Source organism: Acanthaster planci, unplaced genomic scaffold, assembly GCF_054643075.1.
Source record: "Acanthaster planci isolate LZ-2023a unplaced genomic scaffold, COTS_SCS Contig46, whole genome shotgun sequence".
Taxonomy (NCBI): Eukaryota; Metazoa; Echinodermata; class Asteroidea; order Valvatida; family Acanthasteridae; genus Acanthaster; species Acanthaster planci.
Genome location: NW_028257670.1, coordinates 74,842 through 92,696, shown reverse-complemented (window position 1 = coordinate 92,696; position 17,855 = coordinate 74,842). Strand labels below are relative to the sequence as shown.

Sequence of the window (17,855 nt, the reverse complement as noted above, 5' to 3'; positions counted from 1 at the left end):
TGAGCAAAGCATCTCTGATGATCTGACTGTATCATTTACCTACGATATAAGCCCGGCTTCAGGGTGAATCGAACACTGCATCGTTTCCTGCAGAAAGGACCTTTGCTGGTTTCACGCAGAGAGCCAACAGTGCCAACTTCTCATTTTGACAGCCTAACCAAGCACATGCTTTCGGGAAATGCAAGTTCTTGCATTACTTGAGAACAAAGTGCTTTTCGCTATGCCATATCTTTGACCGCCTAGTCCTTATAACAGCCACTGGTTCAGGTTCTGTAGGCGAAATTGTGTTCTCAGCAATGAAAACCAAACCATACTACACTAATAAAGATGAACTAATTTCAAAGGTAAAATTTCGAAGTGGTCAGACATCACCGTCAAATCAATGAACACCCTTGAAATACAAAAGTTAAAAACTGACAAAAAAGTAGCCATACTGTGCAATACCAGCACTAAAAAGATATACGTAAATATAAAATTGCCAACGGAGTAAGGCAAATAGTTGGCCCAAGAGACAAGTCAAAGAATACTGGATGGCCATAAAACACTGGCAAGTTCCACTTTAGTAATAGGGTTTATGACCGGTAAATATAATATTGCAGTGTCACCTGATAAAACAAAGTTCATCAGCTTTCACAGTCTTCTTTGATCAGAGTTTTTGTGGTCAGATTCCAGATTCTTCACATGCTCTTCGTCAATCAATCATGATCTAGACACTTCTAAATTTGTGAAATTTTGCCACCACAACACCGGCCAGTTCCTCCCACGACTGCGGCTTCGTCGTCATTCTCCCTTGAGCAGCTTGCGCAGCATTTGGGTGCACATAAAAAGGCAGCGGGGAACATGGAAGCAACCTACAGTTTCAAGAGAGTAAACAATACTGTTATTGCCACAGGGGTGTAAATCCGGGGGGGGGGGGATGGACAGATATATCCCCACACACACTTTCTTTTGGGGGGGGGGCTCTTGAATTCTCCCGCCAAACTCTTTCATGGTAAGAAAAAAATTAAGACGGATTGTGAAGAATTTTTGGGACTTCCCAACAACCAAAATGTATTCAACAGCACTCAAAAAGGAGAATTTTTTAAAAAGCCTTAAATACATGTATAGCGCTTTAATGTAGGGTTCTCCGGGAGTGATTATTACAGATGTACATCGGTATATTGAGCATAGCCCCCTAGTGTCACATGATGTCAGCAAACCCCTCCCCCCCTTTCCCACCTTCCATGGCCAGGCAAGTCATCCCCTCCCTCCCCGCAATCCCCTATCTCCTCCAGTTCTGCCCCAAATTACCCCACCGTACTGCTATTAAGGCCTGTGGTTGCGGTGGAAGGGGGAAAACAAAGAAGTTGTAACAGTGGCAACAATGATTCAGAGCTGACCTCTCAGGGCTTTCACAGGCATTCCACATTTTGAGTTCTCTCAAAAATGGCTGTGACGATGTGAACCTAGCACTGGCGGGTTTTTTTTGCGCAAAGCGCTAGAAACTAGCAAAACCTGTAAGATCAACCCCAACAGTCGTCAATCCTGCAACAGGTGAAGGACTGACGACTGCTAAGGGTAACAGCCTGAAATCCCCAAATCCTGGGAAAACCCACCCATTTCATATACTTCAGCAGTGCACGCAGCAATCAATCATGCTTGACTGAGAAAAAAAATCCCATTCAACGCCTTCCATCGCCATGTTACCTCAGCAAGCCTCTTAAGTTTATATCACTGCACACAGCAAAAGCAGACATGTACCTTTGAAGGGTCCACCTTTGAAGTCGTGCGTAACCTTCCCTTCTTGATTGAGATACCCAAACCACTCTCCATGCTCCACATCAACGAACTGGTTTAGAAAGAAAAAAAAAGTATTGAAATCATCATGAATGGAGTTAAGAAAGAAGATTTTTTAGGAAGGGCTCCTCTAGTCCATTCAATGTCCATTGAAGATAGGCCTCCTCTTGGCAGGTCCTTTCGGGGAAGGTCCTCTCTTGGTAGGTCCCCTCTAAGAATGTTCCCTGTTCGCAGGTCCTCTCTAGGACTGTCTTCTCTTTAAAGGCCCTCCCCTTAAAAAGCCTGGTCCTTGAAGGCCCTTCTTGGAAATCCCCTCTTGGGATAGGGGTATATGACCCCAACCCAACCAATCGATGCCTCAACAATTAAGTTTGCTCCTCTGAATGGTAATTATATCCACCTATGAGAAGGTACAACTCACAGTTTTCACTCACCCGGGAGAAGGTGTAGTCAAAGACTTTCTCAAACATTTCTAGAAACCGCTCTTCCTTGGTCTGCTGGTAGGCCATCAGGGAGGCGATGAGGGCCTCGCAGTGGGGCCACCACAGCTTCATGTTCCACTCCAGCTGGGTGGGCGACAGCCCGTCCGCATCCAGGAAGGAGTAGAGGCCACCGTGCTCCAGGTCCCAGCCCGTCTGGAAGGGCTTGGCGATGAAGTTGTCGGCGGCTAGCCTCCTCAGCTCGGGCAGGTCGTGCTTCATGCTGCACTGGAGGAGGAACCAGCCCGTCTCGATGGCGTGACCTATGGACAGGACAGAGTTTGCAATCACAGCCAAACACATCAAGGAAATCCTAGTCATGTCACCAACTTGTGACAGGGTGCATCACACATTGATGCTAGGAACTGAGCACATTTATTTTTATACAACGTATTTTCTTTTTAATTCACTTTGCTATTCACATCATTACAGGCCAATCAAATGTCCTTGTCGCTTCTTAGTAACAATCACAAACCATTACTATTGGTCAAAGGAGTATTTGGTAAGCGCCATAATGCATCACTTGTGCTGAAATATGACCTCAATGACTTCACCTCCAAAATACTAGCCAAGGCCATCATCATCAGTTTAACTTCAGCCAGTAATTAAGCCTAGGTTCAAGCGAGCACTGGCCTAGCTTCATCAATCTGTTAGCTGAGCCCAGTAGGTTTGCACCCTCAGTACCATTTCTAAAATCTTAATCCCATCTGTTGGAATACTTTCACCTCCGAAGACCCCCAACTGGTGTTCAAGTCAACACCTCCTATCATTTGAGTCAGCACTAACCTGGGTTCATCAGCCTGCCTGCCGAGCCCGGCAGTTCTTTGCCATCAGTGCTGACAGTTTCTAGAATCACCGTCCCGTCTCTCTGCATTGAAATTATCAAAGATAAATCATGTTTCTTTATGACAGGAGAAAGAGTGGAGGTTTAGTTGGCAGCATGACAGCTGACCCTAAATCAGAATTGAAAACTTTCACGGAGCCAGTTTGGTAGTCCAACAGCACATGCCCAGAATGAACTGCTTCTGAGGTCCTGCAGGGGCAGCAGTACGCGCGCGCATGAAATTGGCCTAATCAGCGCTGCTGTATGCCAACGCAGAGGCACTGGACGTGTTCACGCTTGTATGCTTTGCTCTCAAATGACTTTTACCTTTGCTTTCAGCGTTTCCAGCAGTCCATATTTCTCCAGCAGAACTGGCTACACTAAGAATCCGTTGAGAAAATTTAAATACGTGTACTAAAACTGTGTCTATACCTGCATGTGTTGCAGTGACTGTTCGATGCTCCATTTTTCCAGTGAGGCATACTTCTCTTGGAGCGCTGGATCACCGACCGTCAACTCGTCCAGTAGATTGAGGAAAATCATGCCCCTGGACAGCGAGTTTACCCGTGGTGCGCCGAGCAGTTGAGGGCGCCCTAAGCCCGTGTCGTCAACGCAGACCCAGTGCTGGAGCTGGTCCAGCATTTTGATGGCCTCTTGCTGTGATCATATGAACCAATAAAACGTCGCGTTTACGTTGAACAAACAAGAAGGACTACTGATGGAATCTACTTTCAACTGTGGTATCTTGCGTAATTCTCGTACTACAAAAAATGAATAGGCAAGAATATCTTGACCATCACCTCTGCTTCAGAGAAGAGATTGGTCAGACTTTTAGAGTTGTATGATTTGAATTGATAATAAAGCTCTTGTACAACGAAATTGATTTGGTTTCAAATAAAGCACCTCTCATTCACAGTAGAGATTGGTCAACCTGCGAGATTTCTTTCATTGCCCTTCCCGTTTATTATACTTTTTCAAAAGCTGTTGTCACGATAACAAAAACACATTTTTTTAAATACTGCAGCACCCAACAAATTCAGTGCATGTTAAGCAAGAAACAAAATCTTTCCCTAACATGGGACCGGCAAAGGGCAACAGACGCAAACAAAATAAGAACTTCCACGTATAAATGTACTCCATTAATGTCATTCCTTACCTTATACATATCGTCCTTTGTTGCCCTTGCCAGTTCCGACATGGCCAGCATGTAGAAGCACTCGCTGAATATTGTCCGCTGTATCTTGACAGCTTTGCCATCTTTGGTCACGGCAAAGTAGCATTTCCCGGTCGCCGGATTCTTCACGTAATTCATCAGAAACAGACCTCCTGTATCCGAATTCAAACAAATATACTTTTTTTTTCCAAATAACAGCAGGTAAAGAAAGCCCAAAAGATTAAAGAAAAAAAAAATTTTATTCACAAGGCAGCTGATAAAATTCAATAGTACAAAAGTCATCTTTTTACTTATAACTTTTGGCACAACAGCCAGTTAACGTTGAATTTTCTGACCCGAAAAAGCGGCCAATTCTTCAATTTTGCAATTGAGCTTTGACCCAACGAAGCACGACGCGTTAATACGTCAACAGCAGAAATGAAAAAAAAAATGAGTGTACACGTCCTCCGTGGAACAAATAAGGAAAATTGTGTGTGTTTACATGACATTTGGCGTCAAGTGGTTAAAAAAAAAGATAAAACTCCCAACAGTCTAAAATTCCAAAGATATGACATTTTTCACACATACCAAGAGGTAAACACTGTAAAAATTCAAATTAATTGATACTTCTTAATGTTTCTAAGTAGCACTTCTATTTTAAGTATTCTGTAAAGTTCTTTGAATTTTGTAGAAAATGTCATAAAATAGGCTACTTACCTTTCTTTGCTGCTTCGAGCACTTCTGGAGTGTGATATTTTGCAACAGTGTTATACAACTTACTATACATCCATACCTACAAAACCAAAAACAGAAAGAGATTAACCTTCCCTTACAGACCCAGTAAAATCCATCTGGACTTGCTGGATTTTGTGGGATTTTAGGAACCATACTAGAGGTCGCAGGTACAAAGCATTACACCATTTGGTTTCTGTACAGCACCGGATTTGGGACAAATTCTGGAAGGTTCCTTGCAACGGTTCTCGGGAATTGAGGGTTGGGTGGATGTGGATAGGTAGTGGAAAGACTAGTGGGGAAAAACATGGCTAGAGAAATTTTTCCTGACGTTAGCCACCACTGGAAACTTGGTCACTTTTGTCCACTTGGTGACACTCTTCGCACTGGCCTTGCAAACTGCAATGTTTCACAGTTTGATCTTCTTACAAGAGCAACTATTTCGCCCAATTAAATCAGTGAAAGGGGCGTATTGGTGTCTTGCCCCAACAGACCCTTCAACCACCATCTGCCACCTGTCAGTAAAGGGGAACAGAGCTGATTGGTTGAGATTTCACAAACGAAATCTCCACTGCGGGACTGCTCACCTGCCTCCCCTGCAGCCAGCAGTATTTCAGGTCGTCGTACCGTCTACCATCTCGACCGAGGCACACGAAAAAGCCACTAAAATCGGAAACAGAAAATCACTAAGCCAGTTGTAAGCCTGTCACACACACTATATATGCTCATTGGGATATCGCAATTAACTACGTCCAAAGTTGTACTGAGTTAACAAAATACTGAAAACACACTGGCCAGTGTTGACAAGTTGAACTCTCCTGGGAGTCAGGGGTAAACACTGTGATTTTTTTTCTGGGAGGGGGGAAAGAGAATCGTAATCAACTATTACTAGAGCTGAATCAAGTCACGGCACCTCAAACACAAACTGTCCATGTTGACTTGGTGCATTTATCACAAGGTCAAGGACACAATACTGAGGGGGGGTCAAGGTACATGTACACCCCTATTTTATATTTTTATATTACACGTACATGTGTTGAGCCATTGCACCAACCCCAGAAAGCTGAAAATGTTACATAGAAACCACTTCAATGATTGGACTTTGGAATCAATAAACAAAGCAATAAACATCCAACTCTTTGAAAAAAAAAACACTTGGTATTACTCCCTGTTTAGAGGGAAACAGTGGTGTACCCAATTCCCATAACGGGGTACCTGCCTGCAATTATTGTGAAGATCAGAGCAAGACGCGGAAGTAAACTTTTGTTTAACCTGAGTGTCACAATAACGTAACCACTGTCATCTCCAATGTAGACGACGGAGAACTGTCGGTACACAGTCTCAACAGATGTTTCATTCAGATTTTTTTCCAATAGTTTTCCGGCAAATAATCAATAGAAAGAGGGTGCAAGCCTTTCTAAAATGCTGGATCAAAATTTCACCAAAGTAGTTTCGGGTAATAAGTTTGACAAAATGGAATTGGGTGCCAGTAATCAATGGTCGGGTTTCAAGTACCCGGGTACTCCGCACGGCCCCCGAGGGGAAAAAAATCGGGTACTGTAAAGCAATCATTACTTCACACTGGGGTACCTGTCTCGCTTTTTCTTAGAATGAGTGAAGTGCTGGCTACTGTTCAGTGTTTGATTATGGCAGAATTCAGAGGGTTCCTATGCAATACAAAAAAATTTAATATCTAAATTGTTGGGTTCATGTTAGCATCACTCACCCATTTAAGTTGTCATGGGAATGCTTCAACCAAAACTCCATCACCCTGCCCAACTCCCTCTCCATCTTCTCCAGAAATTCTGGCAATCTTGCCTTTGCTGTCGATGCCATCTTACTGAAAACGAGAAAATAGAAACAGGCAAGCACACACCTGTTTAAAGCCGCAACACAGTGAATGTGGGTCGATACACCTAACAGCATAGACTCCATGCCTTCATACATGTATGTGCATGTATGTAAAGCATGAGGCTAAAAATGAGGGCATTTGTTATAAAAAAAACCCAGCAGCCTACCTGCACAAATACCACTACGATATTGCTAAGTGACATGCACAAAGTCCCCCATTTAAACAGTCACACAGCAAGGAAAGAAAAAATCTTCTCCCAACCAATGCCCATATCCAACAGATCCAAGATAAACCATGAAGTAGTAGGCTTGCAGTGTAGCAGACGTAACAGGGTAGATAACCGACAATGACAATCATTGGGGAAATCCAAAGTCCTCCTGACAATAACTTCTTCCTTGAACAGGAAACCACTCTGTTTACAAGGCACTGCCATGACTGAATGAACTGGACACACACATCCACACACAGAAAACTGATCTTTACCAGTGAAAGGAGTATCCACAATGCAACTAAGCAAATCTTGTCTTTGCATTAAAGCATGTTGGAACATCTGTATGCTTCCTTGCATGTGATTACAGATGTACAAGAAATTAGATTCTGTTAAAAATGAACGCGCAAAATATAAATGTCCCAGCAACGCTTTGGGAAAATAATTGTTTCTGAACACGTATGTTAACTAATGTTTTCTGCCACCGATACATGTACATCTTCAAAAACTCATCTATGTTTGCACATAGTGGCTTGTGACTGGGGCGTGTTTTGGCAACCCGAACCATGAACTTACCGGTATTTCAGCTTTGGTCATTGGTTAAGCATTTTTGCGACAGTGGTTATGGCTCTGCAATGTCATTGTTCCGACCGAATGAGAACCGAAGGTTAGAGTTGGTTCAGTGCCAGTTCAAAATGGCGGAAAATAAACAGACAATTTTTGTCACTCCTCAATTGAGTGAATCGTGCATTTCAAAATCTATTGCTAAATGCAGAGAATTCAAAGAGATACTTTCTTCTCGAACGTGCAAAAAAAACAGCACTGGTGAGAAACATGCTGAATATTGAGTGAAAATGATGTTCATCAACAGTGTCGTCTGCTTCCTTTGACAGGTGACCCAACCATATCTGGTTCTTCGTTTTTTTGGGCCACTCTCAACATGTTCCTGGTTATTGCTTTGACCTCACAAACATGTTTCTATTTAGGGGTCGCCAAAATATGCTCCTGATGAACATCTTGAGCAGTCAACTACCGTACGCATTGGACGATGCACACTCTCGCATCTAAGACTAAACTGCATGTATGCACAAACTGATGCAGCAAGATGCACTTGGTACATGTACTTCATCCGAAAGGGTCACAACGTTTCCCACAAGACACCTGGCTCATCGAAACTGACTGCGTACTCCATACTCACCACAGGCCGAGTGCTTTCATGGTGAATTCCAAATACGGCCAATTCCTTCACCCAGTAACCAATGCACAAATTTCAGCAGCGCAAACTGAAATTTCTAAACTACTACGAAGCCATGTCATTATTCCAGGTTCTCTTGTGGATATTTTCAAGCTGATCGGTCTGTACAATGTATACAGAGTTCTCTTTGAACCCATTCATTTTTTCTTCTGGTGCACAATGCCCCATTCAGGGCCATACAAAAGACCACCGAGTGACTGAAATGAATTTAGACCTCTGCTGCTCTCTGGGCAGACCAAGCCAGGTTTTTTTTATTTTTAAACAATACGACAAAAGGACGTAGAAATGAAAAGAAAGTGAACAAAAGCACTTCCTGACAACTGCTGAACAGAGTAAGCCCTGGCAGGGCTGAATGGATATTATGCATGCTTGGACCACTGCCCTCTGCACAACAAAGATTTGATCAAAACAACTATGAGGAGGCATTATTTGCTGAACATTGTACACACTCTCCCCCCCCCCAAAAAAAATAATTAAACAAAAAGTGAGCTATTAAAATTTTTATTTTTCTCTTATAAAAAAAATCATCATTCGGCCAAGTAAACAAAAACTTGTTTCCAATTTCTCCCTGATTCTTTTCTTCCTATCTATCTACCTTTTTGTTTCATTTCTTTCATTTTGGGGGGTTTAATTTTCAATACATTTTGGCTTTTTCAAGTCCAAGCTATGCAAGTTTAAAACCTTACAGTTTACGATGGGGTGAAAGCCCTTTATGGACACAAAAGCATGAAAAAAAATCAAAACCAGCTGGTATCTTCCATCTTCAAACAAAAGCCGCTGCCTCCTTTTAGAATTCAAAAGGGAGTTTGCCTTCTTCTTCCTAGACCAGTCCTGACAGGCTTTTACTGTTGTAGGGCTGGCATGGCAACTGAACATACGCAGTGTTTGGGCCGGGAATGTTTTACTATGACTAATCTTCATATGTGTCACTGTAAATTTGTATTCGCAAAGTGGAATTCAAACTTGGTGCAATTTTGAGCTTGAATTTGCCTTGAGTAAAAATCCTCCAGAGCCACAAATCATGAAAAGATTCAATTTGAAACAATAAAGTGGTAATTCGCCAAATTTGGAGACTTCTCTGGAAGAGAAAAAAAATATCAAAATCCCAATGTCTTGACTGGGGTGCATGCTTCGTGGTGCATGCCTTAACCACATCGCCTTACTCGGTTATAAAGGGTAAATTTAATAATTATATGATATCACTTTAAATGCCTGCAGGTAAATAAAAAAATAAATAATAAAGTGCAACAGGTTAATGGCAAAATAAAACACTTCAAAAGGGAAAAAAAAGACTGTCAAGAATTTTTCCTAACCACACTAACATCCTGAAGCTGGGTGTAAACTTGAAAGAGCAATCCCAACGGTTGAAGAAAATAAGAAATCTGGCCGTAGTACATGAATGTTTACTTACATTGTAGATTCCATTATAGACATCTATGCCACATAAACCCAGATTCAGCAATATTTTGGGGTTTAAAAAACTTACTTTTGAGACCTGTTTCTGCCGAGCGCCATGGCTAGCTTTCATGAAAGGAGCGTGTCATCATTGCTTTATTTACATCTCATGAATTAGGCTTTTCCAGGATTTTGTTGACGTAGCACTGTGGAAACGGTTCTCCGGCTGGTGCATGTATGCACTAAGCTGGCATGGTCATGTCAATGCACATAATTACAGGTAGTAATGTAACACGTGTGTTGATTAGTTACAGTTATACACTGTCCCAAGTCCGAGGCGCGGAGCCTTACCAACGGTACAAACATGGAAAGTTTTTGGACAACCCGCAGAATTGGTCCATATTTTTATCGCATTATTACTATTTATTCAGAAGTCACAGTGCTACTTTACATGTGTAACTTATTACTTAGATACCACATGAGTATATTAAACTGCATTGCCCATTTTTTTCACCACCGTTGGGGTTGCTCTTTAAGTTGATTGTATTTTCCCAGTTGACAAATTCAGCAATGTCTGTATAGAGCATGAAAGTTGACCCCAAATGGTGTGCTTCCGGAACCCTTGGATAGGAAAAATAAAATGCAAAGTTTTTAGAATTTGTAATATTTTTCGTTCAGTTACTTCTTTAAAAATTCAACTCGGAAAAGAGGCTTTGGAAAATATTTGCAAGTATATCAATTTATAGAAACTGAAAAATCACCTGACCTAAAAGGGAAAAATCCTGGGTTCTGGAAGCTCGCTGCATGACCTTTTGGTTTACTTTCAGGCTCCCATGTACATGTATACTGAAAAAAATAAAGGCATGTACTTCCTGCATGCACATTTCCGACTTCACTTTTTAGCAACTGACACTGAAGGAGGTGTATCACTGCACCGGGCACCTACTCCTACCTGTCCTATCATGCCTATAACTTTAAGTGATCTATTGTCATGATCATAAAGCTTGGTTTGTAGCTCTATGCAGAGTTGCAATGATGTTGCCGAGTCCTTCCAACATGTCCAATCATGGTCCAATTATAAAGGACAGCAATGACAACAAACCAAGGGTATGCTATGAATAAATTTCCTACCAGAAGCACTGACCGCTCTGCAGCTAATGAAAATAATCGTGCGCGAACGACATCCGTGCATGCACTCAACATTGCTGATGAATGACTAACCGTGGACTATATAATTACGCCTACTCCTCATATGGTCTGTCGCAATGTACACTGTACCCCGTTGATGGGATGTCGACGATGAGTGGGGACCTAACCCCCAAATATTTGCTTTATGGTTTCTCTCATGGTTCAAATATTATTCCACGCTAGCAAAATGTGAACTTTGATGCTGCGCCGCAAGGTCTCACACGTACAACGTCAGTTGATCAACTTTACCTTTGACCCTCATCGCCGTAGTCGACTAGTCTCGGCTCCTGGTCGAGTCAGACGCGTGACTAGTGGGGGCGGGGGCAAGTTCCCCCGCTGGGTGGGACATAATCAACGTTAATTAAACTAAAAGAGCAAACACACCACAGAAATAATACTATTAAATGGCACTTCCAGCTATTTAGGGGTTGGGGATTCTTTTATGGGGGAAAATGTAAACAGTCACGTTTGGAAGAAAAATCCGTTTTACATTCCACCATGAATGGACCCAGCTGACTTGCATGTGCTAATGCGTTTCAAAAATTAATAAAAAACAAAACAAAGAAACAGAGGCCTAATTAAACAAATAACTATTTTTTGTGGGAAACTGGTGGCCGAAAAAGGGACAGCTCAGTTTTGTTTTATATTGGGGGGGTATTGTACTTGTCCACAGATTTTTCGCCAGCAGCCATCATTTTTATTAACAACAATGTAGTTTGCGCCCTCTATCATTTTGTGCCTTTTTCATAGAGCTGATTGAAACTGAAATGCTCTGCACGAAAAGAACAGCTTTGTATGTTCGATTGACTGGTATTGACTGGTGTCACGTTTTCCGTGTGAACAGCCTTCATTTTGTCCAGAAACGGCACTGAATCAACTGAAAAGCACCTTCGTGGCGAGTACGCGCCTAAAATTATATTCAACTATTGTTGCATAGAATTTATATTCAACTATTGCTGGATATAATAAAGTGCTTTGAACTGTTTTCTTTGACAGCACAGTACACAGACGCGTTTGTGCGCGCGGCTGCAATGTAAAAATGTTCCTTCTTACGGGGGTGCGGCATTCCACAAAAAGTAAAGCTTCCACTAGAGTTGCTGACTCTCTACGAACGTTGTGTGCTTGAGTTAGCCGCTTTCCAAAGGGACTTCGAAACTTTGAAGAAAACGGACACGCCCGTAACAACGCAGTCCTCATTAACCATTTCAACCAATCAAAACCTTTCAGCAAGAGTGTGGAACGAGCTATTACCGTCCTCCCGCCCCCTTTGACAACGCCCATGGCCTCCCGTGATTTCTTGCTGAGTCAACTTATGCATTTTTCAAATTCATCAACATAATGTGTAAACGGGTCTACAACACAGCCGTTTTTAGAAAATCGGTTCCTTAGGCTTGTTGGAGTGGATCTTCAAATGAAAAAAATACAAACAGGTGCAACGGTTCCGTCGTTATAATGCTGACTAATGTTAACTCAATAAACTTATAAAAGTACATGTCTACACGCAGCACCTCTCAGTAAAGTGTTGTAAACATCTTTTCACATGCATGACTAATCTACCATAACGTGGAGAGCTTTGCTTCAATTTTGCAAGGCCTTTTGTGACCCACAAATCTAAAGGCCCCAAACGGAACATTTTGCGTGTTGTTGGTTCAATTGTTCGTATGGCATGCACGGCCAAAAATGCTGCAGGGTGATCAGTTATGCGCCTACTAAAATTCGTAAAAAAGGCGGGGTAACATCATTCTAATTGTATTCATGCAGTACTTTGACCTAAACTTCAAGGGGGAAATGCATCTTAACAATGAAACAGTGAAGAATTTTGCTTTCTTTTTAAATACTAATGAGCAACACACGTGGGGAAGTCCCGTGTCCAATCTGTAATGACTACCAGTTTATATGTTCACTGCAAGGGGACAGAGTTCCATACGCGGTCACCACCTTTAAGTCTGTGGGCCAAGACAGAAAAAGTCCAAGTACTTTCATATAAATGTTCATAAAAAATTATGAATTTTTTTACTCCTTAATGAGTGTGTCTTCATTAGATTTAATTTTTTTTAAATTTTCAAGTCACATTTAGGAAGATAAGTGGTGGTCGGATACCGAACTCTTTATGTGATGTGGTTTCAACGTGGAGTAAAAAAATCACCTTGACTGCAGAGAATGGACGTACACTATTCTTGGTACGGTTGACACACCATCATCCATGGATCTCTGATATTGAAGTCCAGAAGGCACCACTGCCCCAAGTGGAGATTGCCACACGATACCGCTGGGAAGCTCTCTCTCCACTGGTAGCAATTGAGGCGAAGATACACTGCCTGCCCTCCCTCTGCCGTCGCTCAGTGTGTCATAAGGAGGCGGTACGGAGTACACCCTCCTCCTCGCCTTCTTGGAGATGTCCGGAGGAGGGTGATTGTGGATGTTGTTGAAGACTGTGGCCTGTTGGACGTTGTTCATGATCATTGCGCGGGCGCTGCATCCTCGCTGGCGGCACCGAAGGTACGTCTTGCCGAGTTGCTGCCGGTTCTTGGTGTAGGCGTACCCGCCGATGACGTAGGCGATAGACCGTTGGGTGAAGACCTCGCTGTAAGGCACCAACGTCTCATCCTGGGCAGCCACGGCGGCGCCTTCCCCTGCTGTCTTCTCTTCATCGCGGTAGCTTTCCGATGCAGACACGCCTTCCGATTCGAAGGAGGAGTCCGACAGGACCTCCACGCTCTCTTGAAACGGGCTGGTGTTGTCCAGGACCGATTCATTCTCGTCGTCAGGGATTTCTTCGCACTGCATTATGACACTGTCCTGCAGTTGGCCAGCCTCCGCAGAGTCGACGGGATTGGAGTGATGATCTCGGTCGTGCGACGGGCTGTCACCGTCAAGAGAATGAGCCGTGCTGGCCGCCGGAGTGCTTAAATCAATCGGCGAAATTCCCTCCAGCGCTGGCCGCTTGACTCCAACGGTACTCGGGAGGTTTTCTCCCGGGATGAAAGTGTTGTTCTCCAGGACGGGACCCGGCATGGCAGTGGGGAATCCGACGGGCTGAGGAGCTGGGTAAGTCTCCACAATGTAGCCAAGGGGCATCCGAGGAGGATTGATACCAAATATATCTGTTCGTCCTTCCCTATTCGTGATCTCCATGGCATCCAGTTTCATCGAAGTTCTATCTTGCCGATGTTTCTGACATCTGCAAGCGTCTTTGTCAACGACGACGCGCGGCCCCACCAGTTAACCCTTAGCGCATTTAGCTATACTCCTCAATTCGTGCGTGGAGCACAAAGACCCACTTTGAATACATCATCTGTGTGTACTTGTTCACGTAACGATCTGAAGTCCAAGACGACGCATAAAGACGGGAACGTGGTGAATATTCCTCAGCCGTGGTGGGCCAAGAAGACAACAGGAAGAAGGGAATGCATGCAGAACAACAATCCAAGGAGTAGACCCTTATTCCCTCACCCAGGAAATGCACTACGAGCACAATAATTATGAGCGAGTCATAATTTCTTGGTTTACGGGTACACAATGCGAGCTCTCACTCGCCAGCCAGTTTCGTTGTAGACAGTGGCAGCAATTCAGTTTTTGTTGTAGACTGATGACGAAGCTTGGCAATTGCCGCTACATGTAGCGTGGAATAAGCGCTGATGAATGGGCTAAATCCAGCCCATTGTGTAGACCAGATGCGTGAAAAGACTTCAAGTGAATTGCTATTCTCAGTGAAATGAATAGACTATTGTGCCCTCCGCGCTGCCGGCCTAACAGCCGTCCGTGCTGTCATACGGATATAAAAAAAAATGGCGTCTTGTTCTTAGCATTTGACGAGAGTGCATTTTTTTTTATTTCCTCAGTGTTTGTCCAAGGATAACATACTTATCAATTGAAACGAGAGTGTTGTGCTAGTCGCAAGAGGACACAAATATAATAATCATACTGCTAGGCACATCAACTCCGTTACTCACAAAGCGTTTGTTCCATACTCACTTTTACCATGAATGTTATCGTTGATCCAGTTTTCATATTTGAAAATAATGTTATTACAAGGTGCCAATTACAATGTGAGTTACTAAGTCATAGTACTACAACCTGGCGTTGTATGATTTCTGTGTAACGCTTAACGACCTATAACCGTTGCCACAACCAACTTTGAAGTGTCAGTTTAAACAATGCCGAAAACGTTCAGTGTAATTGTAAACAAAAACAGGTCACACGGAAAGCTTATTTTGAAGATCAGTTTTCTCTGTTCCCGTATCACGTATCCCATACAAAATGGTACGCAAACCATTCATAGGAATCCAACCGAATGCACGCCAGCCAGTGCAAATCGCTTACATTTTTAATACCAATTATTAACATGAAATTTCCAGTGTAACGACTAGGGCAAATGTGGCACATTGGAACATGAACTGCAGTACATGTTCATGTAAAACTAACACCATTAATCATGGAGGAAGGAACACATGACGTCACCCTTGTTTACATGTACTCTATCCTAAGGCAGTGAGGTGGGCCAGACGCAATCCATCGAGTCCCCGCAGGAAAGTGCACCTGTTAGCAAAATGTGACGTCATTACGTTTTTTTAGTCTACCACGGCTATGTAATTAAATAACTGTCACTCTACTGTGGCACAAACTGGCGAGCCAAAAACTTATCATGTTCGCATCAGGACTCCTTATCGTCGGCAAAACATACCTGATCAAGTACACACGTACAACCAAAACTTGCGATTTCGGTGAAGAGAAAGGGAGTGCCCCACAACCTCGGTAGCACCGTATTCCGAGCAGTCCGTTCCCTTCTGAAGGCGTAGGTCAAATTGCGTGTCATAGCAAGCGCCTTACAATCATTACGTGTAGGCCTACTCAACACAAATTAATGAAGAACAAAAATATGACCTATATAATATATGTATAATAATAAGAGTAATAATAAATATTGATATAATATATGTATATGTATAATAAACTGACGACACCCCAGAGAGATTACCAAAAAGCGAACCAAATCACTAGTCTAGTAGCTCTCCTAAAATGATAGAGATAGGCTACATAAAAAGTGGAGGACAAAGACAGTGATATAAAATTAACTTACTTAAAAGAATTTTAAAAGAAAAGAGCGTGAACAAGCATAATTATAAACACTAGGACTTGGGCTATTAATAAAAGCAAACACATATAATGACATACATGCACTAGGGTAGTTACATTAAAGTATGCAATTTATACATGTGCAAAGCCTATATAAAATACACTACATGTATTATTAAATATTAGCACAAAATAACAAATAAAATAGATATAAGAATAGATAAAAATAAATGAGAGTAAAAAGGATAAGATGAGGGTGTGAGATAATAAGCCATTACAAATATTGTTTTCTTAAATTGCTCAGAAATGCGGTTAGGCCGAACAAGTACTACTGCATATGCGAGTCTCAAGATTCAAAGAGTCCCAAATGCGAGAAAATCGGACAAACATTGATTGGTGAAAAGTATTAGTATGTGACAGCATAGGCCTATCAAGAGAAACGAATCGAATCATTGTACATGTATAAGGCAGACTCAGCCTAGTGCACCACTTGTCTCTGTTGTGAAAGAGCATGTATGTCTACGTACGTGGAAGGCCCAGGCAGCATCGAGTATTAAAACCTTCAAATGTGCTCTCTCTAGGGAGTCCTCACCTGAGACAGAGTCGGGGCACCAGACCAGGGCAGCATGCTGCATTACTGGTCTGACTGAGGAACAGTACAATTTTACCACTTTAGATCTCTACTGTCAACCAATCTTCTAACAAGACCATTCATTCTGTTGGCTTTACACCAAAAATAAGATTGTACAACGATGCAAAGATTTGCCTATACGGACTCTAGATGCAGTCAAGTTAACGTGACGCCGTCCTTGTCGGCAACCGTTAGATTAAACTTTGTAATCTTTCGTTAACGCAGATTATCCTTAAGTTTATTTTCTTACAAATTGTAAAATACCTAAAATATTTTAACGTTTTTATTTTAGGTTTTTGCGAAAGACTACCATTTAATATAATTTCATAAGTGTTCATATGTGTAATTGTAAGAGACCACAGAATTGCAGTGGTCTTCAAGTATTTTTGATTTTCGGGAGGGTCAAATTTGGCAGGTTATTCCTCTTTCAGGTCAAGTATTTTTTAGTTTCTATAAATCAATATCCTAACAATTTTTTTTCGAAGGTCTGTTTTGGAGGTGATTTTTAAAGAAGCAACCGGACGGGCAAAAATACACATGATAAAATTGCTGCACGTTATTTTTCCGATCCAAGGATTCCTGATACCCGCCACCAGGGGTCAACTTTCATGCTCTATTCTCTTGACTCTACTATGATGACGTAGTCTTCTGGGTACACTTAAGAGAAATTTTGATTCCAAGCTGGGTTACGGTTCACCATCTGGGAGCTTGAACCTGAATTTCCGCAATAGCGTAATGTAAAACAGGGAAAACTGTTTCTGGGCCTAGTGCTCGCCGATACACCATCTGCGTCCTGTTCAGAGTAAAAACAGAGAATAAAAACTCAAGCTCCAACTCTGACATTTTTCTTATTCCATGGCTTCTACATGTAAAGTCGCTACTTCAATGCTTCAGCTTGAACCAAAAGAGGGAATAGAGTCGCACCCTCCCGTGTGGTTTCACTGTATAACAATATCATGAACACGTACATGTACATGTATTAGAACACGTACATGTATTACAAGATAGGAGGGCTGGAAGTTCATACACGAAATAAGTTGAGTGCATATACCACCGATTATCCACTGCAAATGGCAGACTCATTTTACGACCATACTTTTTCATATCCAAAACATCCACTGGAAACATTTCAAAAGATTATAGATAATTCTACAAACTTGTGTTTTGAACAAAATTTGTTGCAGTGGGCTCTCGCTTTTGGTTTAGAGTTGGTGGTGGGGACTCGAGAGGAAGCTTGGCCAGGGCTGGTGTGGGGTGGTCTGGCATTGTCTGGTCTGGTATGGTCTG

General features: G+C 42.3%; 1 protein-coding gene across 1 annotated transcript; it reads right to left on the bottom strand.

Moving 5' to 3' along the window:
- Positions 1-6: 6 nt before the first annotated feature.
- On the bottom strand, positions 7-14,259 carry LOC147795377 (N-acylglucosamine 2-epimerase-like). The gene is made up of 10 exons (XM_087131980.1): positions 13,008-14,259; positions 6,690-6,803; positions 5,551-5,626; positions 4,949-5,024; positions 4,235-4,404; positions 3,511-3,735; positions 3,042-3,123; positions 2,211-2,518; positions 1,741-1,828; positions 7-851 (listed from the first exon to the last, which is right to left on the bottom strand). Exons 1-10 carry the CDS (start codon positions 14,009-14,011, stop codon positions 781-783), a joined length of 2,214 nt encoding a protein of 737 aa, XP_086988106.1. The 5' UTR covers positions 14,012-14,259; the 3' UTR covers positions 7-780.
- Positions 14,260-17,855: the final 3,596 nt, after the last annotated feature.